We start from the raw sequence: 26,311 nt of genomic DNA, 5'->3' as shown, positions 1-26,311 counted from the left end.
TTTTCAGCACTGATAGAAAAAAACATTTTCGAACCAAGTACTGTCAAAAAATTACAGATCCGACAACTAGGAGCGCTATGGTATAATAAACAGTGCGTCCAGATTTGGCGTGATCCATGCTTTATGCTCTTTTTGTTTGCTAATAAGGGTTAATCAACAAAACTGAAAATAATGGAAAACCTAAATTGTCCGGAAACAGGAATATAGCTGGATAATTGAATAGACGAATCTGTTGTCTCCTAAGCCGATGTCCGCGAGTTCGAGCCCAAGAGTAAACATCGAACACAGTTGTACCGGATAGTTTCTCAATAACGATCCGCCAACTGTAACGTTGATAAAGTCGCGAATGCCATAAAGATGGTAAAACGACTATAATCGAAACAAAAAAAAAAAAAATGAATAGACGAGTTTTTAATATTGTAAGGTATTTTTCCTATTTTAAGGTATTCTTCTTTCCTAAGGTATACTTTTGTTATCATGGCATCATACCAGTATAATTGATAATTTTGTCAATATACATTGCAGCATTTTTTTCCAATTTAAACCTTATGCCGGCTTCAAACCCTATTGAGTTAACTCAATCATGGGCGAAGCAGCAGCTAAAGCTAACTGAAAGTACTATGCGCAGTTTTTTACCCGTTCGTTGCATCTAAATTTAAACGGAAAATATTTGATTCAATCAGAGGTTGAGACTTCGGATGCAGGGTTATCATTCAGTTTCCATTTCAAAATTCCCATGCAAAACGGTACAGCGAGCGTCATGCTGTAACGTAACCACAACAACAACACCGTATCAGCATCTCGTCATCATCAGTTTCCAGACTATCTGTGAATTGTACCGACACAGGGACGTAGGATGAGAGCCTCATGGAGGAGGAGGGTGGGGGTTGGTTAGGTTTTTTTGGTGAGCTATGTTTTTCTAGGATATTTTTGGTCAAACGACATCGAAACGAATATTTCTTAATACTTTTCACATACTCATTTTTTAATTCTTTTACATTAAAAGGTTTTTTAAATTAAATAGAAACTTTTAAAAAACCTCCTAAAATCTCTAAAACGGTAAGCTAAATAGATTTCAATAACCTAGGATGATTTTAAATTTATTTTTTCATATATTTGTTGTTCAAAATATTTGTTAAGAGTAAAACACCTCACTTGCTTTCCTGGACCCCCATGGGAGGAGGAAAGTAGTAAACCTTAAAACCCTCCCGTTTCCACGGCCATGTACCGATTCATGCCCCTACAATCCTACATGTGTATATCAATTGCGAATGTAAGCCAGACGAGGCGTCCAAAAGTCCAGAGGGTTCTGCTGAAATGTTGTTGTTCGTGGCGTTGGCATCCCCTGCATCGTCATCATCACGTTGACCTGACGTGGAGATCATCCAGCAAATAAGCCACGTGAAGGGGTTCAACATTCTGATCATCACAAACTGTGAACGTGGGGAAAATGACCCATCCATTCGTGGGGTTTCATCATAACTGAACACACATTGTGTGTTCTCAGTTACAAAGTAAATGATCTTACTGATTAAAAATAAATTTGATGGTTGGCAAGTTTTTGATTCATTTACATGTTAAGTTGAAATTTTGTCATTTCAATGCATCTTGCTATTGGACTACAATCATTCTTTTCAGTTTAATTTGAAGAACTTAAAACAGAGATCATTACGACAATTGTTATAATCAGAGCTAGGTATTTATTCAAAGCAATCGAAAGATTCAATTTTAATCAACTAGGTAATATATAAGAACAGTTCGGAAAACGGTTCTTCGATAGCAACTAACTATTTTCATCAGTGAGCGTTTTCGATTGATCGAATAATAATAAGATAATGAATATTCAAAAATAAACAATCCTTTAAAAACAATTTTTGATGAGAAATCTGTTTTTATACTTCTCCTGAGTAAAATGTCTCCGTTCGCACTTCAGACTCAATGCAAATCGCTTCAGCAGTTCAATCTATCTTAAATTTAGCATGTTACTTTCCTTTGATACAATGATCATTATAGGCCTGGAGTTTCATTAAAAGTTTTATCTTAATTTTTTTCTAGCCCAATCTTAGTAACCCTGGTGTACACTGTCATTCTTCCATTTTCATTCATAGAACTAGCAATACAGTTAAAGTTAATTAATCTAAGCTTCTACAGTTTCCAACACACTATATTATTTCAATAACCTTTTGAATTCTTTGTTTTAAATAAAACTTTAAAGTTCTTAGGAAATAATCTTTTTAATGGATGAATCTAGTCTAAAACTGTGATAAATTCCAATTTTTTTTTCAGAAAATGTATTTTTATATTTTTGTCAATCTCAAATGTACATATATCAACAGTCTTGTTGGCAAAAGTGAATTACAAATGATCAATAGCAAGCTAGCCTACAGCGCCTAGGATTCATCATATTTTGTTTATCCCTTACTAATTTTAGTTATTCTACTGTTCACTGAGGAACTAATAGAACATTAATGAAGCATTAATGATATAATAAAACAATCATAACTTCTACAATTTTATACCTATTATGATAAAACCTCTAGAAATCATTGGTTTGAACGAACCATAAAAAACTATAAAAACTAAAAATTTTAAAATGCATAAATCTGGTCTAGAACCGTCGACAAAATTGAAAGTTCTCCTGAAAAAAAAACGTTTTTTATCGTTTTGTTCATCATCAGTTTAAATAGCAACAGTACTTAAATTATTAAGCAAAATTGATTGATCGAAAATGTATTCTCCTTCAATATGAGAAAAAATTTAAATTTATGTTATGTAAGAAGATATATTGATTTCAGTGCGAATACTTTCATTTTAACTAATTTTTATTTTTAAAATTCTATTGAAAACTGTTCTGAATGTTTGAATTTTATCTGAGGTAAACAAAATTAAAAAAATGCCATAAACGAGTGATATTATCCAAAATTAGATTTTTTCCCAAAGTGCGTATTCATACACATCAGAGTCTACAAATATTGTAGAAATATTTCAGTAAAAAAGTTAAAAATAAGAAAAGATTTTTAATATTTCGTTGGAAACCAATCAAAGGGTGTTGGACTGTTGTTATTCATGTATCTAAAAATTTCATTTATCCAGAATTTGTTTTCCAAGATAGACATATAAGATTATAAATTCATCTAACATTTGGATAAAACTAATTATAAGAAGGATATTCCAAATAATAAATTTTAAATAGAATTTTCATATGGAAATAAGTTTTTCAGAAGATCAAAATCACTAATCTTTCGAAACTTTGTCAATTTTCAAGGTTTCAAAATAACAAAAACTTGAATGAAAATTAAAAAAAAACTATTCCATTGCACTGGAATAATTTTACAGATAAAAATTTATAAATATGGCCTACAAATCTTTAAGAAAATAAAACGTATGGGGATTCACCGACCAAATCTTTTTGTTTTGCCTGAAAATGATTCGGAATAGGCTAAATTTTCCATTTCTGAAGAAATTGCAGTAACTGTTTTTTCTTTTCATTTAAACATTTTTAAAACGAACACACACATATAGGATCTCAGTGAAACTTCATGTTTCTTTGAAGAGATCTGAATTCTACTTAAGACTAAAGCGTACATCTTTCAAGGATATAATGGCTAGCATCTTACTAATGCTAACACCACCAGCCCACAGAAAGAGTACTATGTATGCCGTGACCGAGACTCGATCTCATGACCTCTGGCTTAATAGACTTGAACGCTATCCTCTAGGCCACGGTCGGTGGCTTTAAACATCATTTAAACATCTAAATACACCGTGTTGTATTAAGATCCTAGTTTTCTAACACGGTCGATAGGAAATCTAACACAAATAAGGGCAAACATCGAGCATATGAAGAGATCTCCAGAGAATTATACCAAAATGAAGTACAACAATGTACCACAACACTTAAAACTCATAAGAAATAGAGCCATTTTCAAACGACAAGTTACAGTCCAACTGAGGACTAAGGTGTGTATATATAGGAGGTGTAACGATATGAGAAACTCACGATTCAGCATTTTTGATTTGGCTACCATGGAGTTCGTGGAGTTTGTTTACCAGCAAAGCCCTCAGTTCGAACAAATTTTCCGAGGTTTACAAACAAACTCACTGCACCTCACCGTGTTCTCCTCGCCTTCTTACTGACAAGGTCAGAGAACCTTGTGATCTAATAATCTTGCTGAGGAGTGAGGACTAATTTAACGCACTCCCTAGTGTAATGGGAAAACCAAAACTCGATCGCTGAACCAGCCGAAGATCGATAAATTCTTCAATACCTCCTTTACAGAGAGTAATCTCACTGGAGGCTCAAAAAATGTCAAGTTCCTCACTTTAAAAATTACTGTCACTATGAAGAACATGTTTTTTTTTCTGGAATTTAACACTACGGTCATTCTCCCTAATAGAGGAGGACATGGTGTCGCTAATGTTTGCTGAATAACTCCCATATCCCCAAACCATTTTTTTTGCCCTCTCTACCAGCCACCTCGGCTACAGCCATCACCGCCGCCACATGCCGCTAACCACCTCCCCAAAAACTGAGCCCTAAAATTATGAAGAGTGAAGAAAAGATTGTTAAACTTTACTATTGTAATACTTTACTATTGTATGCAAATGAAATCAATTGAAAAAAAGAAAACTAGAATAAAAAGTGAGGAGGTTTTATGCCCCCAGAAGAATTATGGTCTTGGAAGTAGCTTCCCGGAAGCTTTTCCCTACTCAATTAAAAGAAAAGTAGATTGCTTTGATTCAGTAGATTTATTCAATCAAGTAGGCTTATAACACATATAAGAGTGCTACTTGAAGTTTTATCTCACAAAAACCCGAACATTCCCGTGTAAAATTAAAGTCGATAGCAAAAACTGACCTATGCAATTCTAACGGTCTGAAACTCTACTTGGTAGGTACGTGATCGAATTCTGCTACCGTTCCTATTCAAATTGTGCTGATCATCCTCCTACAGTTGTTAGTTCAAACAAAACAGGAACACCTCTCGCGTACGAGCAATAAGGAGGAGTCGTCGAAATGAAATAATTACAATATTAAACCTGTCTGCGTGAGAACGTGTTGCAAAAACTTGACGCTAAGACACGTATTTATATTGCGATACTAAGTCGATCAGACGCAGGCATTTGCTTACTGAGGCGCCTTGCGCATGAACATTGCATATATACAAGTTAACTTTGCGTACCGGCGCTTCGACCTTGACTGATGAAACGTAAACAACTTTTAGCTGAAGAAGGAAATTGGTGGCTTCGCCGTTTGAAAGTTGACACTCTGGGAAATGTTTTCTGTGGTTTTTGATAATTGAATTTAAATTTCATCTGATATAAACTAATCGCTCCCATTTTCTGTGCGTGTGTAATATTTTCAGAATCCTGGATCGAGCTGTCGTCCAATACCAACACATGCCCCAAAAGTCCGGACCGGACGACGCCACTTCCGTTCACCTCGGTAGAAGAATACATCAGACTGCTACGTGAGGCCCAGCGAGAATCGAAGGAATCGAGTCGGGTGGCATCGTTAACCAGTTCCCGGCGAGATTCACCCCGAGGAAGTCCCAAATCACCGCCCAACAGTCCAAACAACGAACTCGCCACAGCCGAGGAAGAACTGAAAGGCGTCTACATCAACTATCTGAATAGGGTGAGTTCTACGAAAGCGAAAAACATCATTTCCGTTTTCTATTCAGCTCACAGCTGACTTGGTAACCTTGACTTCAGCTCGATTCGCTCCTCTCTGATGGCAAAACAGTTTAGCATACATTAACATTTGAACAAAGCACGATTGTTGAAAGTTTACATGCAGCTAGCTGGTTTGCTGGACATATTCAGTTGCGTTTGTTTTCAATTCAAAATTGACTCATTTTTTTTTCTTCTAACGACCATATTCAAATAAATTTTTATGGACACTCTGAATTGTTTAATTGATTCAAATTAATGAGTTCGACAAGATAATCTGAGATATTAACCAAACAGTAGCGCTACAAAGTGCTCCATACAAGAGTTTAGAGAATTTGGGAAGCTTTTAGGAACAGACATATACTTAAAAAGGAATTAGCTCCTAATGTTATCTTTTAATAATTATTGGGCAAAATTTTGTCATGAAAAGGTACTTGCAAGACACGCCGACAGAAACACATTTGATTTTTTTATAAAAAATTTCGACAAATGTGCAAACAGCTCTCACATAAGAGCAGATATTCCAGAAGTGCATTTTTCATAAATGAAATACCACTCTTACATAAATCTATAAAAAAACCTAAAATCATTTTAAATCTTCTTCCAGTACAAAAAACAACTCAAACACTCCATTGATTCCAGAAAAAACCATCAAATTTGATACTTTGGATACTCAGAAAACAGGATAAAATTCCAGTTTTTTCAACCAGGTTTTTTTCTAGTTTGAATGCTTTCCAAAACAGAACTTTCGTAAATTTAGCTTACAAATATCTCCAATTTTTTTTTTAATGAATGTTTTTGTGAAAATATTACTTTTTCATTCAGAAACTTTTAAAATACTTAGGTGTGTTTTCAATCGCAAGAAAACACCAGTTTTTGAAACTCAATTGATCGCTTAGTAGCTATCAATATTTTTTAAAAAAAAAGAAGACTTTTTTTTTGTTTCGATTATAGCCGTTTTATCATATTTATGGCATTCGCGACATTATCAACTTTGCAGTTGGCGGATCGTTATTGAAAAACTTATCCGGTACAATTGTGTTCGATGTTTACTCTTGAGCTCGAACTCGTGGACATCGGCTCAGGAGACAACAGACTTGCCAACTGAGCTATATCACAAGCCCCACTAGAAGAAGACCTAAAAGTTTATTCTACTTACTTTTTAAGAGATCTCTGAAGTAAAAAGCCGTAGTAAAATGAGTTTTAAATTCATCGGAAATTTACATCCTTTTGTTTACCTTTTTTCCTAACTACAAAACGTCAAACATTTACCTGGCATCGCGGAAAGAACCCATATCAGCGGGTGCTGTGAACAGGGGTGCGTAAACTCGCTTCGGAAGGAATCATTCGGCTGATTTCTTCCGAGTTTAACTTGTTGTGTGCAGATTGATTTTATCTTCGTTTCAATCATTACGTGATTGCACGCAAAACGAAGAGAACAGTTCTGCATTGATGTTTTCCATGCCTCGCAGGAATAAAATCACGCCAACGAAACAACAGAACGAAGCTTACACGAATGCACACGAGCGATCGTTGCCCGACGGACCGAGTGAACATTGCCTCGCACCCTTCCCTCGCTCGTTTCCCGTTCCCTTGTATCTATCACTTTTAGCCACGCCCCGATGCGTAGTCCGATTGATGCAGGGTTGCCAACATTTTTTTTCAAAAATCAGGGAACTGGTGAAAAAAAAATCAGGCAACATCAGGCTACGATAAAGTAATAGAAATTTCGCTGAAAGTGATGACCTTTTTTCACTCAGCGCTCCTCATTTTCTTTCTAATGTGTGTTGTGAGCAAACTTGGTTGAAGAATTCTGCTAAATCAAAGCATCAAAGCAATCGAAAAATTCCCTTTAATACCTGTTGGGGCCATGAACAAACCTACGCGAGCACTGGGCTCACTGACGGCAGCTGACAGCTCTCGTCAGTGGAGACAGCATGAGTGAGAGAAAGAGATGTTAATGTTATGTTTATGTTTATATCCACTTTAGTTTCCGTCGCGACACACTAATGTTCACGTTTTTATTAAGTCCAAAAAGTTCGTTTTATAATACAATGGTTTTAAGTTAAACCCCGTGTTTTATGTTCCGTTATTTAATATCACGGTCACCTCCGCTCGGAACATAAAAGTGGCGACGAGATAATCGGTTGTGCGCGAAGTGAGAAAAAAAAATTCCCGGCCCTAGCAGAAAAAGGCGAAGGATGGAGGACGAACACATGGGATCACCATCCGGAGGGAGAAATCCGTCGATTCCCGCAAATGCCAATGGCCAAATTGGCAATAATTTGGATTATGCACCCAGGCAGCATCCCGTGCAACAGCAGCAGCACGGAAATCCAATCATTCGTCCACCTTTGCTTCCATCAATCGTCCCGGGAACACAACCTCACTTCCAACAGCAGCAGCAGCAGCAGCAACAACAACAACAACAACCATTCCCGCAGTACCAGACGGATCCGATGCTTTTGCAGATTCTGCAACAGATGCAACAATTCATCATGCATCAGCAGGAAGTATCGCAACGTCACTCGAACCTGTCCCAGGAGTACAGACCTCCATTGGCACCAAACCCGGAACAAATTTTGGAATCGTTGAGTACCAACATCAACGAATTTCGTTACGATCCGGAAAGTGGGATCACTTTTGGTGCTTGGTACTCTCGTTACGACGGTTTGTTTACGGAAGATGCAGCTCGCCTGAATGACGAAGCTAAAGTGCGGTTGTTATTGCGGAAACTCGGTCCGGCTGAGCACGAAAGATATCTGAGTTTTATTTTGCCAGCCTTGCCGAGAGAAATCAAGTTTGATGATACTGTGGGGAAGTTGAAAAGTTTGTTCGGGACGGTGGAGTCATTAATCTGCCGCCGTTACCGGTGTTTACAAGTTTCCAAGCAGCCCTCTGAGGATTATAGGGCCTATGCTTGTCGTGTGAACCGTCTTTGCGTTGAATTCGAGTTGGGAAAAATGAGCGAAGACGAGTTCAAGTGCTTGATGTTCGTGTGTGGATTGAAGTCGGATAGTGATGGGGAAATCCGCACCCGTCTTTTGAGCCGAATCAGGGACAACAGTCTCGTGAAGTTGGAGCAGATTTCCGATGAGTGCCAAAAACTGATGACGATCAAACACGACACTGCGATGATCGCCACCCAATCAGTGTCGACAAAAGTGGTGAATCGCAAGCAGAATTTCAACAAGTGGCCGGAAAGGCAGAAGAAAAACAACCCAGAAGGAGAAATGAGCAAAAATTATAATAGACACCAAAACAAAAACAATAAAAGTGGGCCATTTTCTCCTTGCTGGTGTTGTGGTGCCATGCACTATGCAAGGGATTGCACGTACCGCAACCATCGGTGCAAATCATGTGGTGGTTACGGACACAAGGACGGCTACTGTGCAAGTGCTAAAAAGACAAACAGTGATAAAAGGAAGCTGCCATCGGCGGCCACGAAAACAGTGCAAGTGAAAAGTGTCAAACAGCAACGGAAATACGTCACAGTGCAGATTATGGGAACACCAGTGAAGCTGCAGTTGGATACGGCGTCGGATATCAGCGTGATTTCGGAGAAAACTTGGGCGAAAATCGGGAAGCCGACGACTTCACCGGCGTTAGTGAGAGCATCCACAGCATCAGGACAGCCTCTCAAACTCCAAGCTGAATGCACTTGCGATATTGAAGTCAACGGGGTGCGTCGCAGTGCCAAGTTCTTCATCGTCAAGCAGCCATTGCATCTTCTGGGAATTGATCTCATCAATCTGTTCGACCTGTGGTCAATTCCCATGAACCAGTTTTGCAATCAACTGACATCGTCCTGTGATCTTGGGAATGCCATCAAGGCCGCATTTCCGGAAGTTTTCTCGGACGTTCCTGGGCTGTGTACAAAGGCGAAGGTTAAGCTCACTCTCAGGGATGGCCAGTCAGCTGTATTCCGTCCGAAACGCCCTGTAGCTTACGCCATGTACAGTACAGTGGACAAGGAGCTCGATCGACTGGAACACGCCAACATCATCACGCCAGTCGAGTATTCAGCATGGGCCGCACCGATCGTGGTGGTCCGTAAAGCAAGCGGTGCCATCAGAATCTGTGGAGATTACTCTACGGGTTTGAACAACGCGCTTGAAGCAAATCAGTACCCCTTGCCACTTCCCCAGGACATATTTGCCAAGCTTTCAAACTGCACCATCTTCAGCAAGCTGGATTTATCCGACGCATTCCTGCAAGTCGAGGTAGATGAGTCTTCCCGAGAGTTATTAACCATCAACACTCATCGGGGGCTATATCGCTACAATCGACTATCACCGGGAGTGAAAGCAGCACCTGGAGCATTCCAGCAACTGGTCGACACCATGCTGGCCGGCCTCAAAAACACCTTGGGGTATTTGGACGACGTTTTGATCGGCGGAGCGGATGAGGAGGAGCATAACCGCAATTTGAAGGCAGCTCTTCAACGCTTTCAAGAGTACGGTTTCACCATCAAGGCTGAAAAGTGTTCCTTCGGTTCGCAGCAGATAAAGTATCTGGGGCACCTTATCGACAAACATGGTTTGCGCCCGGATCCGGCAAAAATCGACGTCATCCGCAACCTTCCGCCGCCGACAGATGTGACGGGTGTTCGATCCTTCCTAGGAGCCATCAATTATTATGGCCGTTTTGTTCCTGCGATGCGAACACTGCGTTATCCACTGGATGAGCTGCTCAAAGGCAATAAACAGTTCAACTGGTCAGCCGATTGCCAAAAAGCGTTCGATCAGTTCAAAACTATTCTGGCCTCCGATCTTCTGTTGACACACTACAGTCCAGAATTGCCGATCGTCGTTTCAGCAGACGCTTCATCGGTAGGTGTCGGCGCTACAATCAGCCATAAGTTTCCGGACGGTTCAGTGAAGGTCATCCAGCATGCATCCAGGGCTCTCACTGCAGCCGAACAAGCATACGGGCAACCCGACCGTGAAGGTTTGGCGCTTGTTTTCGCCTGCACCAAGTTTCACAAAATGTTGTACGGTAGAAGTTTCACCCTTCAAACAGACCATGCTCCTCTGTTACGCATCTTCGGATCCAAGAAAGGCATACCCACCTACACTGCCAACCGCTTGCAACGATGGGCGTTGCAACTACTGCTGTACAACTTCCACATCGAGTACATCAGCACAGACAAGTTTGGAAACGCCGATGTATTATCCCGATTGATCAACAACCACATCAAGCCCGACGAAGATTATATTATTGCTAGTGTCAACTTAGAAGAAGATTTGGGATCCGTAGTAGCCAATTCCGCTAGACAAATCCCTCTGAATTTCAAGGCGATTCAGGATGCTACTCAGTCAGATCCGGTCCTTGGTGAAGTCTTCCGTTTTACCCTGAATGGCTGGCCTAAGTCCCGAAAATTGATTCCCGATCACGAGGTTCAACGCTTCTTCGACCGCCAAGACTCTTTGTCTATCGTCCAAGGATGCGTTATGTTTGCCGAGCGTATTGCTATACCGTCGAAATTCCGGAACCAATGTCTTCAACAGATGCACAAAGGTCATCCCGGAATACAGCGCATGAAGTCTATCGCACGAAGTTTCTTGTACTGGCCATCTTTGGATGCAGATATCGTCGAGTTCGTGAGCTCTTGTAAACCGTGCGCCATGGTGGCCAAAAGCCCTCCGTTATCATCGTCTCAGCCGTGGCCCAAGCCGGAGAAACCGTGGCAGCGTTTACACGTAGATTATGCGGGGCCCATAGAAGGAGATTATTTCTTGTTGCTGGTCGATTCTTTTTCTAAATGGGTGGAGATAGTCAAGACCAATCGCACCACATCAGCAGCTACCATCGGTATCTTACGGGGCATATTTGCACGCTTCGGAATGCCGATAACTTTGGTCAGCGATAATGGCTCGCAATTCACCAGTACCGAGTTTGCAACCTTTTGTGTCGAAAACGCCATTCATCACGTTACAACAGCCCCCTATCACCCACAATCAAACGGGCAAGTCGAGCGTTTTGTCGACACTTTCAAACGCTCCTTGCGAAAAATCCGAGAAGGGAAGGCGAGTATTCAACAAGCTCTGGATACATTTTTGCTAACCTACAGAACAACTCCTAATCCTGTTACTGGCCAATCACCTGCGGATTTAATATTTGGGCGACCAATCCGTACTTGTTTGGAGTTACTTCGACCACCACCGACACCCAACGTTCCGGAGAGGCAACTCGAAGGTAAAGTGCGCTGCTTCAAGCAACATGATTCAGTTTATGCTCAACTTCATTCCAAAAACACCTGGAGATGGGCAGCCGGTATCGTGCTTGAACGTGTTGGTCGAGTCATGTACAACGTTTGGATCGAAGACTCCCGAATGTGTCGAATTCATGTGAACCAGATGAGAAGCCGATCATCCAGCGACACGCTCACTCCAGATGTACCAGTCGATTCCAATGACCAAATGCTACCGTTGGACATACTTTTGAGGGAGCACAACTTGCAACTACCTTCTGCTCCATCAAAAACAAATGTATCGTCCCAAAGACATAGTTCGCCGAACGTTTCGAATCCTGGTGCACCTTCCCATCATTCTACGCCTGTACAAGCTTTGCATCCTGAAAATAAAGCATCATCGCCGAGTAATGATGCTTCTTCGTTGTCAGCATCAGTGCCATCGTCGTCGTCTCCGTCCTCTACTACCACTACGAGGAATTCGTCCGGCTTTCGGACGGCAATAGAAACATTACCAGCTGTGCAGCAACCACGCCGGTCTTCGCGAGTTCGAAGAGCGCCGCAGTGGTTCGATCCGTACCAGATCTATTAAGAGGGGAGATGTTGGGGCCATGAACAAACCTACGCGAGCACTGGGCTCACTGACGGCAGCTGACAGCTCTCGTCAGTGGAGACAGCATGAGTGAGAGAAAGAGATGTTAATGTTATGTTTATGTTTATATCCACTTTAGTTTCCGTCGCGACACACTAATGTTCACGTTTTTATTAAGTCCAAAAAGTTCGTTTTATAATACAATGGTTTTAAGTTAAACCCCGTGTTTTATGTTCCGTTATTTAATATCACGGTCACCTCCGCTCGGAACATAAAAATACCCTTTTTTAAATAAGAATTCAAGGGAATCTTTCGATTGCTTTGATTCAGCCACATTTCCACTTTTCCACTTCAGCAATGGTACCTAATCCAGTTCCTTACTACGCCTTTTTTATCACATTCGAATAAATCAGGCAAAATCAGGCATACTATCAAAAATCAGGCAAATTCAATGGCTTATCAGGTTGTCAGACAGAGCCTCGAAAAATATGGCAATACCTGAAAAGTCAGGCACATTGGCATCTCTGGATTGATGTATTCGGCTGCCGAACGAAAACGATTTGAATTTTGAATTCGCAGAACTGTACGTTCGTTTCGCTGATGTTTCCCCCGATTGCTGTTCACTCCTGCTGAGTTTACCCCAACCCCCTGGCAACTTGACAGTTTAGTCGAGTTTGCTGTGCCGTCTTCAAAATGGTAGATGTCGCACTAGTCGCGTTTGTTTACATGCATCCTGGGTCGTCCCTAGCAGCGGCAACGTTCATTTTCCATTGAAACCACTTGATTTTGTTTCGGCATCCGTGGATGCAATTCAACTGACGAAATACCATTTTAAAAGGGCACATAATCAAAAGTGATGCAAAAAAGAAAAATAAATAACTTTATAATTAAATTTTATAATAGTTGTCAATGAAATAAGTAATTTTATTTCAATCTATTTGTGTTCCATTCTCGGTTCCAACTTAATAACATTTCTGTTTATAGCAAAGATTACAAAATGGCCATCTTTCATCCGAATCCGTCAAGGAATATTTTAAGGAATATCTTTCAATATTCCTTGCGAATCCGTTGTGTTTTTGTTACAAGGCGTCACCAGATAGAGTTATGAGTTTATTTCGTTAAACATAACGTGGTTTGAAATAGTTCCGCTATTTCCTTAAGTTTATTACGGTAAAATTTTATCCAGCTGAATGTTATGAAATATTAGTTTAACAAATATGTTGAGATAGTAAACACTGAGAATGAAAGCGGAAACGAGTTGAGGTGATGGCTTTGCATTTGCACAAGTGACGTACAGATAAAATTTCGGAAAGTTTAATTCAAAAAAAAAAAATAGTAAGTAGCATCAAATGTGAAGATTGCAGAAATGAACTTTTCAATAGTTTTATTGGCAGATTAGAAGTTAATGCCGATGTGTTAAAGGTCTGCAGAATAACCGAGTTGGAGGTAAAAATTGTAGAACAAAATCCTCAAAGTATAAACTTAGTATACTATATTATGATATCATAATGAATCGAACTCTGACACAGGTTTCAAATGATGCACGGGATGTTTTTAGAGGATTAGCCGAAAACATTTTGGATCAAGATGCTTTAGTTAACCATCGAAACTTGTTGTTGAAATTATGTGTTGATTGTGTTTCGGATGGAGTCCTTCGCTAAGCAACTTAATGATTCTAAAGAATCTCTTCGAAAAAAACTAACAAAGGTAATATTGTTTAGAAATGAATAAAATGTTGTTTTTAAAATTTACCATGCAATAATTAAAACATTTACAAGATTTTTGAATTAAAATTTGTTTGTGTATTTCATAAATAAAAGCCATTTACCACGCTGACTTTTTTGACCATATTATCGTGTTTTTCTTTAAATATCAACTCATTTTCCGCTTAATAGGTGATTCTTAATCATTGTTTTTAAAAACTTTTTTTTTCAATAAAAAATATGTTTGAAACCTTAATTTGTCGAACATTTCATTATCCACCCTTTCGATATGTTTGTTGAGTGAAAATGAGATTTTGACAGAACCAGAGAACCAGAAAAACTGGCACACGCGATTAGTATGGGAAACGTCAAGTTGCCAGGGGGTTGGTTTACCCGAAGCTTACTTCCTGATGCTTTCCGAGTTGAACTTTCAATAGCATCATTGCAGTTTGAGTTTAACGAAATGAAATCGTTCTGCAAAGAAGAGCAAAGTGCGATTATGTAGACTCGCGATTTTATTGCTCCTACAGAGAAAAGTTGGATTTTTGCAACTCTTCCAAAAGAAGAAGAAAAACTACCGCAAGACGTCAAAGCTGTTGCACTGAAACAAACAATTCAGATTATATTTATGAGTTTTTGCGGGCAAAAAAACCATTGTTTAAAAGTCAATTATGAATGATGCAGTGACATTTAAATCCGTTTTCAATGCATTTCACCAATTCTTAAATGATTTATCACATTTATTTAGAAAAGAAATGTATCGAATCATTGATTTGAAAAACAAAACGGGAATCAATCTATGTCTTTATTTATAAAAAAATATAGTATTAAGAGATTTATTTTCTAACTTTAAAGCGGATGGTATAATAAGAGCGACACGTCAAGAAACGCGACGGAACAAGCATTACTTTGTTCAGAATCTTTCATAGTCTATGTCATAATTACAAAAAAATATAGTGAAGGGATTGTTTTCGACGTCTAAAGAAAAAATCAAATTCCATTAATTTGCAATAGAAAAGTTGACTTCAGCCTTACATATTTACCATTCCGTAACAAATTGAGTTATAAAAATATTAACTCTTATAGTTGTAGAACAAAATATATTTCAAAAACTACTCTTTAACAATTAACATGAAATGTTTTTTTTATTACCTATTTTCGTGATAAAACAACCACTGATTTAAAAAAAATGGATGCCTAAACCAACCCAAAACATTTTTCAGATTTTTTTCAATATCTTTTATTTAAAGAAAACCATTGATATTTTAAAAATATTTATTTATTTAAACAAACAATTTGAAAACATTTGGCTACTTTATTTCTACCGAACAACATACAACGGAAGTAAAAATATAAAAATAATAAAATGGAATCAAATCTGATCGACATCTGTGCAAACGGGAATTTCATTGACTACCTACCAGTGTACCTACTTCTAATGAAAATGATTTTTTTCCGATGCACAATGGGGTAAAAAGTGTACAAACCGCGAAGTAATTCAATATCTTTCGTGCAACATGACCAAAATCTATGGAAATATACTTTCCTTTTGTGAAAATTTCCGGAGAATCGATTGGACATAGTTTCAAACTCCGTACAAGCTTACGAACGGAGATATAGTGCTTTTTTAACCCCTAATTCCCCAATATTTTGTAAACATTCCAGAAAAACACCGTTTCGAACCAGAGAATTTTAAACGAAAACAGACCTATCGTGTGTAATTTTTTCTGAGGAATCGAATGAAGGCTGTTCTGGCCTCCGCACGCTTCAGAAAATGGAGTTATGGCTGTTTTTACCGTCAACTCCCCTATATTTTTCGATTATTTCAGAAAAAAGCAAATTCGAACTTGAAAATTTTGAACCAAATGGGTTGTATCTTGTGTGATTTTTTACGAGAAATCGAATTAATGCTGTTTGAGCTCTCGCACGCTTTGGACAATGGAGTTATGACTGTTTTACCCTAAATTTCCCCTTAATTTTTCAAATTGTTAAGAAAAAGCATGTTCGAACTTGAAAATTTGTAATCTTTTGGGACGTATCTTGTGTAATTTTTTCCGAGGAATCCAATAAAGGCTGTTTGAGCCACTGCACGCTTCGGAAAATGAAGTTATGGTTGTTTTACCCTCAATTCCCCTACATTTTTCAATAATTTAAGAAAAAAGCATGTTCGGACTTGAAAAATTTGAACCAAATGGAATGAATCCTATGTGATTTTTTTCAAGGAATCCAACGAAGCCTATTTGAGCCACCGCACGGATAAGGAACAGGAGTTGTGGCTGTTTTACCCTCAATTGCCCAACATTTTTGAAATAGCTCAAAAAAAGCATGTTGAGACCAGATAATAATGAACCAAAAGTAAAGTATTTTGTGGAGTTTTTTTCCGAGGAATCGAATGAAGGCTGTTTGAGCCGCCGCACGCTTCGGAAAATGAAGTTATGGCTGTTTTACCTTCAATTCCCCTACATTTTACAAATTGTTAAGAAAACGCATGTTCGGACTTGAAAATTTTGAATCTTTTGGGACGTATCTTGTGTGATTTTTTCCGAGGAATCCAATGGAGCCTGTTTGAGCCACCGCACGCTTTGTAAAATGGAGTTATGACTGTTTTTACCCTACAGTTTTCAATGGTTTAAGAAAAAATCATGTTCGGACTTGAAAATTTTGAACCAAATGGGTTGAATCTTATGTTATTTTTTTTCCAAGGAATCCAACGAAGTCTATTTGAGCCACACCACGGATTGGAAACAGAAGTTATGGCTGTTTTACCCTCAATTTACCTACATTTTTCAAATAGCTCAGAAAAAGCATGTTCGGACTCGAAAATTTTGATTCAAATGGAACGTATCATGTGTGATTTTTTTCGGGGAAATGCAACGAAGCCTGTTTGAGCCACTGCACGCTTTAAAATAGTGAGTTATGGCTGTTTTTACCCCCGATTCCCCTACATTTTTCAATGATTTCAGAAAAATGTAGGGGAATTGAGGGTAAAAACAGCCATAACTCACTATTTCAAAGCGTGCGGTGGCTCAAACAGGCTCCATTGGATTCCTCGGATAAAATTGCATAAGATAAGTCTCATTTAGCTCAAAATTTTCAAGTCCGAACATGATTTTTCTGAACTTTTTGAAAAAAGGAAAGGGAATTGAGGGTAAAACAGCCATAACTCTTGTTTCCGATGTGTGCGGTGTGTCAAATAGGCTTCGTTGTATTCCCCGAAAAAAATCACACATGATACGTTACATTTGGTTCAAAATTTTCAAGTCCGAACTTGCTTTTTCTGAGCTATTTGAAAAATGTAGGGAAATTGAGGGTAAAACAGTCATAACTTCTGTTTCCAATCCGTGCGGTGGCTCAAATAGGCTTCGTTGGATTCCTTGGAAAAAAAATACATGAGATACAACCCATTTGGTTCAAAGTTTTCAAGTCCGAACATGCGTTTTCTTAACAATTTGAAAAATGTAGGGGAATTGAAGGTAAAACAGCCATAACTTCATTTTCCGGAGCGTGCAACGGCTCAAACAGCCTTCATTCGATTCCTCGGAAAAAACTCCACAAAATACTTCATTTTTGGTTCATTATTAGGGGCCGTTCACATACCACGTGGACAACTTAGGGGGAGGGGGGAGTATGAAACGCACCGCAGAGATTTTAAGCCGAACCTCTGTAGAGAATCTGATAATCAACACGCACTTCCCGGCAATGTTATTCAAACCGTGTGGAGCACATCTCTCAAATTTCCCCTTTTATCCCCTCGTTTTGACAGATTTAAGCTTTTTTCCTCAGATTTGAGCTCTCGTTTCCTATGTTCTCAAGGCAAAAAAAGCTTAAATCTGAGGAAAAAAAGCTTAAAAACGAGATTCACGAGCACATGTTTAAAAGATGTTGGTCACACGATACATAGACAAATCGTGTAACGTTGCAGGGATCTGTCCGTGGTATAGGGGAGAGTGGGGATACTTGATCCCCTTTTCTTATTTTCACCATATCTTTTTGGAAAAATTTGACAACTCGCCGTCTTTGGCATTTTCTGACAGCTTGTAACTTCAAGTTTCTATGCTCCAAAAATTAGAACGATACTTGTACCCGTTGATGAACTAGAAGCATTTTCGTGGAAGTAAAAAAAATGCGATTTTTCTGAAGTTAGAGGAGACTTGATCCCCTACTGAAGGAGACTTGATCTTTTATTCAGGGAGCCCTAATCCTTGTATAAAAATCAAACAAACCCCAAGATAGAATGTTAATTGACTATTTTGGTCATGTTTGTTCTCATTTCACAATTTATAGCAGACATAAGAAGAAAATTCTATAACTTTGTCTTAACGCTAATAACATTGCATACTTAAAGGCGCTATTTTTTATAACTAAGCGAAAATTAATTATTTTTGCTCTTTTCTTCAGACAATTGTTCGATAAATATTAGTTTTTGGATAAATATTAGTAATTTCGTAATCAGCTATCATAACGATCAATTCAGAAGAAGAATATGCCGTTTGGAAGGGGGATCAATTGTACCCAACTCTAGGGAATCAATTGTACCCATAATCAACATTTTAGAAAACTTTTTCTTAAAAAGAGTTTAGAGTTTTCCATTACTTTGAAAGTATGGCATTATGAAGTTCATTTTACGCTCGAATGATTGATACATTGGAACAAATATTTTTTTCATAATTTTCCCATGTAAGGATCATTTTAAAGTGATGAAAGAAGAACTTCAAGTTACATTTTGTGAAATTTTTCAAACAAAGTTCAATTACTCAAACAATTATTTTGTTAAAATTTTTTAAACTACAAGCATTGTTATTTTGCTCATTTTGGCACATTTTTCTAGAACATTTGATCTTTGTAAGACATTCCAGTTTCGAGATATAGCTAAGGAATCAAGTATCCCCAGGGATCAAGTATCCTCATTCTCCCCTATGTATTTAGGTATGTGGTATACCTATTTATATCGCCACTTTTTCTGCTAAAGCTCCCTTGTTTCTCGATCGATTTTTTCTAAATTCATAATTTTGAAAAGCTTGTGACGACTGAAATATAATTCTCAGAAAATATTTAGCTACAATCATTCATTTAAAAGTAATTCAAGGTCGAAGAAATTAAAATAAACAAGCTTTGGAAAAAAGGCTGTAAATCAGTTTTTATGTGGGTCGAAAAAAATTCTTTTATTGCCTGAGAAAGCTGAAGTTAGAAGCAGGCGCGGATCTAGAGATTGCTCTTAGGGGGGGTCAATCAAAAAAAACAATCTAAAATAAATAAACATTTAAAACACAAATAAGCAAGATCTAGACAAATAAAATATAGATTGCTATTCATTATATTTAATTTTTTTACAGAGGTTTGCTGAATTGGTTCGTCTCTTTATATCTTATCGAATACTTACAGCTTTTTTTCAGTGAGTTTTGAAAAACAAGTCATTGGCTTAGTAACAAGATTTAACAATTAAACAGTTTTATTAACTCCACCAGTGAGGTTGACTACAAAGAGCGGACAGATTTGACAAAAAAAAATTTGCTCAGTTTTGGAAAAAAGCCAATTTTTGAGTGTTTCCAAATGCTTTGCACTTGCGTATCGTTTTTCTTTTTCAGCACTTCGACTTTTCAAATGCTCGGAGTATGGAAACGAAAATTGTGATGAAGGTAGCCAGTGTCTAGTTAAATAAAACGTTAAGCTTTGTGATATCATCAATAGTTGAGTAAGGATGAGCCTTTAAAACAGCACCTATATCTATTTCATAGACTAATGGGTCTGCAGTAGATGCGAACGTCTGATCATTCTGGAGGTCAGATTTGCTAGAAGAACTTGAAAACATTTTTATGCTTTTATGGTTCCCCTTATAATCTTCGGTGGCATGCATGTTCCTGAAAGCAGATCCTAACGGTAGCAGATCCGGATGTCTGAAAAAGTTATATTTTATCTAAATTTTTATAAATTTATGACCATTTTAATTAGACATTTATTGAAAAGTGAATTGGAAAGTTGACGTAATCTGTGACATTTTGACGTCTTTAGATTATTAAAATACGAAACACAGAATTTGGCAATGATACGACTATTCAATTTTCCCGTATATTTGGATAACGTGCCGCTATTAAGCCTAAACCCAATCCCCATTTAGATATTTGAATACTTTTTCAGAATTCGTTATTTGTTTCGAACAGATGAAAGGGAGTAAGATTAGTCAAATCTGTCCCAAGCCAGTGGTAACGGATCGGTAGTGCAATTATTAACTTCGTTCAAAGGTTGATAAAAATTGGTTTCAACTGGTTTCTGTCAAGTGGTAGATGTTCAACGAGCCAATGTTTTGGTTGAAATTAGTCAGGTCGTTGTTCAACGGCGCAAGTTGAAACTAGTCGAAACCGATCCAGCTCGGCAGCAGGATTCGTTTCGACCTGGTAGAAATCGGTCGAAGTCAATTGGAAAGAGACAGGTGATCAACTATCAATCCATTTCTACTTGTTTCGACCCGTTTCGACTAGATTTCATTGAACAGACTAATTGTTGATGAGTTAAGCACGAACAATATTTGAACGTGCGATCAAGACTCCGTACCGACTCGGGTCGATAAACCTACCAGCCACGGGTGCGTTTAGCTACATACATACAAAAGTAAAGTTATCGGAATTTTTTTATTAGGCGATTTACATCACTCTAAGCTTTTTCAGAAGTCAAAATCCAGGATAATGCATTGTTACATGTTTACTCTATAAAACGTGCAGGGGATGCAACCTTATAGAAGCCGTGTTGAGCACAACTCTCAGATTTAAGCTTTTTTCTCAGATTTAAGCTTTCATCTACAATGCTCTCGAGGCAAAAAAAAACTTTAATCTGATCAAAAAAGCTTATAATTGAGATTCACTAACACTTAGCAAATAGATGTTGGTCACACGTTTTATAGAGGAATCGTGTAACTTTTCCAGATCCCGGCAACAATATACAATCCGTGTGGAGCACATCTCTCAAATTTAAGTTTTTTTCCTCACATTTAAACTTTTTTCTCAGATTTGAACTTTCATCTCCCATGCTCTCAATCTGAGAGATGTGCTCCACACGGATTGTATATCGCTGCCGGGATCTGGATCTGAATTTACATAACTGCAAACAATAAAAAAAACAATCATGGTGTGAGTGAACTGACGTTGGATGTTCAATGTTTTAGTGCTTTTACTCAAAGCTTTGAATGCAAAGCTGCAATGCTTGAGAAGAAAGCTGCAAAGCTTGGATCCCATCTCGCAGAGTGGCAGCACCAATCCCAATGTGTTGGCGTCAACAACGATTTGTTCGAGAGAACAACAGCCCGACTATCTTGATACTTAAAGATCTTTGTGGGGGGGCACTTAGCTCAGTCAGCTAGGTGATGGTTTGATTTACAATCAGACAATGAGAGGTTCGATTCCTCACCCCCCTAACAAAAAAATAGCCCTAAGTTATACACCTTTAGCTTAGGGCTAAACAAGAATAGGTCTTCGGACACACACAGAATAAGAATGTCTTCGGACAAATACCAAAAATTGTAAACTCTTCATGAGTAACAAGAATCGAATAAAAGGCCTCGGCCAAGAATAGGTCTTCGGACATCATACACGAAAATGTAAACTCCCCTGGAGTATAAACACTACAAGTAAATCGGGTATCGCCCATACAACCATGAAAAAATACAAAACATGAACATGTATTCGAAACAACGATTGTAAACTCCCCGGAGTATAAACACAATAAGATCAGGCACATAATAATTGATAATGAAAGCTACCGATAAAGTAGACTCGAAAAGTCTAAAAATAGATATGACAGGAAAAACAATACAAGAACATATATACACAAAAACTGTAACATACACTAGTCAGCCAAGTTGGGCCATAATTGGCCCTAGGCAAAGTCGTGTAAACGCAGACAAATAAAAAAAAAAAAAAAGATCTTTGATACAATCCTCGATTTCTACATGAGGAAATGACGTACAGGATTGATAAAAATATGTTTTTGGTAAACTTTGAGTGAAAAATATTAAAAAAAAATAACTATTTTATTGCTGTTTTGATGAATTTTCGAGCTTTTCGTCGAATTCCTCCCATCAATTTCTGCACAATGGTAACATCAACTGCATAGGACACTTTTTCTACTACTTTGGCATATCAGGTGATGATTTAATTGATCTTTAACCCTTTTTCAATTTACCTCTCGATGGGACGAAACTGTGGGCAGTTTGGTGGATTAAACTTCATACAAAAACGTCAAAATTATTCTTCTGGTACCATTACAATTTTCCCCAGATGTTGCTGAGGTTTTTAATAAACGATCATTCGGTTAAACTTTCTTCCGTTGATAACAACAGCAAAAAGATGGCTATGAAGAAGCTATATAATCATTACCATTAACTCAATCTACTTTTGTAAAAACAATAAGCTTTCTGTGAAATTGAAAGGAAGGGAATAAACAAAAAATCGAATAAAGGGCAATGATCAGATCTGCTTTGCGTTTGCAAACTGTAAAGCTCTTTATCAACCATCAAACTGGAGTACGCTTTGTTGAGATGAACCTGAAAACGAGGTTAACGCAGCAGAAGCAAGTGAAATTGATAATGTTTTGCATTTACTGACTTATTCTTTCATTGCGCGCAATCTTAGGGTCGAGGCCTTGGAGCAACACAGTTAAACAAACTGACTCCGGTAACAAGCAACCACGCAAAAATTTATAACGAACGGCAAATGTTTGCGGGATGATTTCATTGCGACATTTGCTAACACAACACAGCAGTGAATCTGCACCGTTTACCTACATATCAGCGTTTGTTTTCTTTTTCTCATTCTGGATGAGGACTAAAAATAAAGTCGAGATAAAGCGTAAAATAATGGGTCATACGCGAGTTATTAGTTCCACGATTTTACCCATTCGCGTCATCATCGTACAGATGATAAAGCCATATCAGCTGTGTTTCTCATCAAAAACTGAACTGGTGCAGACTTGGAATAAAAACTGTCGGTCAATGGCATGATTTCCTCATTGACCATATTGTTGATTATTTTGTTTTTTATTGAGAATTTTCAATTGAAGCCATAAGCACTATTGAAATGAATTGCGGCAAGAAAATTCTACATTCTCAGCACTTCATGAGATCATACTGAGTTGAAATTCTCCTAGTTAATTTTTCAACTGTAAATCAAACAACAGGTGAACAAGCACTCACGATTTGATTCTTTACAAAAAAAATGCTTTAATTGAGAAAGAAAAGTTTTGAACAGTGCAGCATTTTTGGTACCAATGTACCCAAACTGATTTTGGAAAAGTTTGGCGCTCTGGCGATTTCTTCTAGCATTTCATCGCTTGATATTTATAGCTATCTTTAAAAATTCTGTCGAGTATTGATTCAATAATACTCGACAGAATTTTAAAAGAAAGCTATTAATATCAAGCGAAGACATGATAGAAGAATTCCTATCATATACATTCTACTTATGTAAAAAAAAACAAAATACCTATCTATATCTACATTCTATATTCTCTTTTAATCCCCGTACAATATTATAAAGAAAACACTCTAATTATTTTTTTTTCTATTCAGGACGGAGGTACCAAAGCTCAAAAGGAAGACGCAGACTGGGTGTGGGAATGGAATAGTCGACCAGTCGCGCTACCCCCAAAGTGAGTTTAATTTGTTCGACGTTTTGTTTTTAAAGATTACTTTAACTAATTAAAAAAAATCTTCATCTATTCAACAGAGACTGGAAATTTGAACAGCCCAAGCAAGGAATGCGACGCATCCAACAGGGATACTCAATGCGACTGGCCCGATTTGGGAAAAACTCATTGTTTTCACGCGAAGTTCTGTATTCGCTCGTACTAACGAATGTATTATCACTGCTGCTAGGTGCTGGAATTGGGTGAGTATAACCGAGGTTAAAAACAGCGTCATATAACTAATATTATGCTCTTAAATTTCAGCGCTTGGTTGCATAAAAGAGGACTGCTTTTCACTAGGATTTCGATTGAATAATCTGCAAAAGCTTAGTCTTACAGCTATATAGAACCAACACATTAGAGATGACTGCAGCTCGTGGGGTTTTTGATATTTTTAGAGCATCAATATTAGCATCCCAAACAATGACAGTCATTCAATACCAGCATTAGTCAAAGTGTCAAAAGAGTAAACTGGATGAAAGCAATCATCTTATCATCGTATCAGAGTATATTAGTTCCAGCACAGAAAACCACCCTTTGCAGTGATTTTGATACATCATACACCTTACTCCAACACATTCACCTGCATTAGGAGAAATTGAACCTTTCCATCACCGAGAACGACTTTACTTCTTTGGATACAAACGATACAGTGAACAGACGTCTAAGCTTGTGGTCCAATGTTGTGGAACAACATAACGTATCTTCAGCCCCTTTTTTCGAATCATTGAAAACTGATAAAACATCAGGCTAGAGCTAATTATCTATTGAGTAGAAAGATGCAACAAGAAATAAATTAAAATCATATTATAGTATACAGTAGAACTCTGCATTTCCGAGCTTCGGTTATCCGCATTATCCAAGCCACAATTTTCATACAATATCTATGAGAAGTTGTGTTTTAATGCCGCAATATATTGTTATGCTATTGAATCGACATATTTCAGCAAGTATCGCGAGAGAGGTGTTTAAATAGCATAACAAACTTTATGTATTCGCAGAGCGGTACGTCTGGGTGATATGCAAAACCAGTGCAGAAAGATAGGGTTTTAAATTACGCGTAATCCGAGGCTTCGAGGTTGCACGAATGTTCTTTGTATCAATAAAAACTTTACTGGAAACTCAGGAAAATGAGAGGAACAAACTGTGCAGACATTGATGTGATGAAAAGTAGTGAAGCAGAGCGAAATTTCAAGTTTAGACTAGTTAGAGAATGTACAGTGAAATTGATGGAAAACAACTGAAAAAACATTTTTTTTTTGGAAAAAATAGTTTTCAGATCCCAATACTACTGAAATCCGTATCATGTGATCTTTATATGTTTAAAACTAAATGTTATTTTTTTTTTAAATTTCTGTTGTACGTTAAGATTTGAAAAGCATCATGTTTACAGTCTAAATATGTATTTCATTGGATTTCTACTTTTTTATTCTTATTGAAAATTTTTGCCAACATTAAACTACAATCCAATTTTGCGATCGAAAAAAGGTTGAGTCGGTTAGATGAGCAGACACTCTCGACTACGACAGCATATAAGCTCGAGGAAAGTATCTTATTTATAAACTTCTACGATAAAAAAAACAAGTAAAGAATTCCATTTTATGATCTACTTTAAATAATAAAACTATATAGAATGTAATTCATGTCATAAACATGTCCAAGGGCTAAACAATGTATTTTACAATGAAAACTCCGCTTTCAAACATCATCGTGCATCCAATCTTCAGATAAAAAAAACTTTTAAGTGCTGGGTGCGCCATCTCTTGGCAATTTTGTTAGTATTCCCCAGTTAAAGAAAAGCTTACAACTTCCTTTTCAAGAAGCTCTCACTTTCTAAATACATTCTCGGAAGAGTATGTAACTTTAGATATCTGACTGAAAATAGGCGGAAAATCTTTCTAATTTCAAAATTGCACTTCACTAAGCCAACAATTTCTCAATCACGCTTAAGATATGAAACAATTTATAATCCTCTAAGTAACCGATTGTCATACTTATCGACTCATTGGCTTTTCCGAAAATAAATGGCAAACATAGCGGCACGAATGATCATAAGAATTCGAAATCCATTAAACTTATATTAACCAATAAAATAAATTATTATCGTAATTTTATTATTTAGAAACCAATTTTTATACAAATCCCTTCGAAAGAGATTAATAAAGCAAAGAAAAAAAAAATTCATTTTCTATCGAATAAATAATCTAAAATATGAGAAATCCTGTATCGATATCATCGTTCGAGTTGAATAGTAGGTATCTATGGCTGTGAAATAATGGTTTCTACAAACTTCTGCATGTTACGTGTTGCAAATACTACGGAAATCACCTAAACGAAATAACTAGGGTAACGGACCTATTTTGGACCGCTTTGGGAAGTGGCTATGCTATTTTCTGGAATAAAAAAGCATATGTTACAATTTCCGACTGCTTTATCAGTTCATTCGAAGATCAAGACTTTTTCCATCGAAAAATATCGT

The 26,311-nt window shown here is 37.6% G+C and overlaps 1 protein-coding gene across 1 annotated transcript in view; it reads left to right on the top strand.

Annotated features, from left to right (window-relative positions):
* Window positions 1-26,005, top strand: part of LOC129739580 (BCL2/adenovirus E1B 19 kDa protein-interacting protein 3) — a 49,407-nt gene extending 23,402 nt beyond the window's left edge. Inside the window, exons 2-5 of the mRNA XM_055731056.1 lie at window positions 5,366-5,637; window positions 23,717-23,796; window positions 23,874-24,035; window positions 24,097-26,005. Coding sequence (XP_055587031.1) covers window positions 5,366-5,637; window positions 23,717-23,796; window positions 23,874-24,035; window positions 24,097-24,148 — 566 coding nt within the window. The 3' untranslated portion in view covers window positions 24,149-26,005. The remainder of the gene's footprint in view (window positions 1-5,365; window positions 5,638-23,716; window positions 23,797-23,873; window positions 24,036-24,096) is intronic.
* Window positions 26,006-26,311: the final 306 nt, after the last annotated feature.

Source organism: Uranotaenia lowii, chromosome 1 (genome assembly GCF_029784155.1).
Source record: "Uranotaenia lowii strain MFRU-FL chromosome 1, ASM2978415v1, whole genome shotgun sequence".
Classification (NCBI taxonomy): Eukaryota; Metazoa; Arthropoda; class Insecta; order Diptera; family Culicidae; genus Uranotaenia; species Uranotaenia lowii.
Note: the sequence above shows the minus strand (reverse complement) of the source record. Positions and strands in the feature narration are given on the sequence as shown.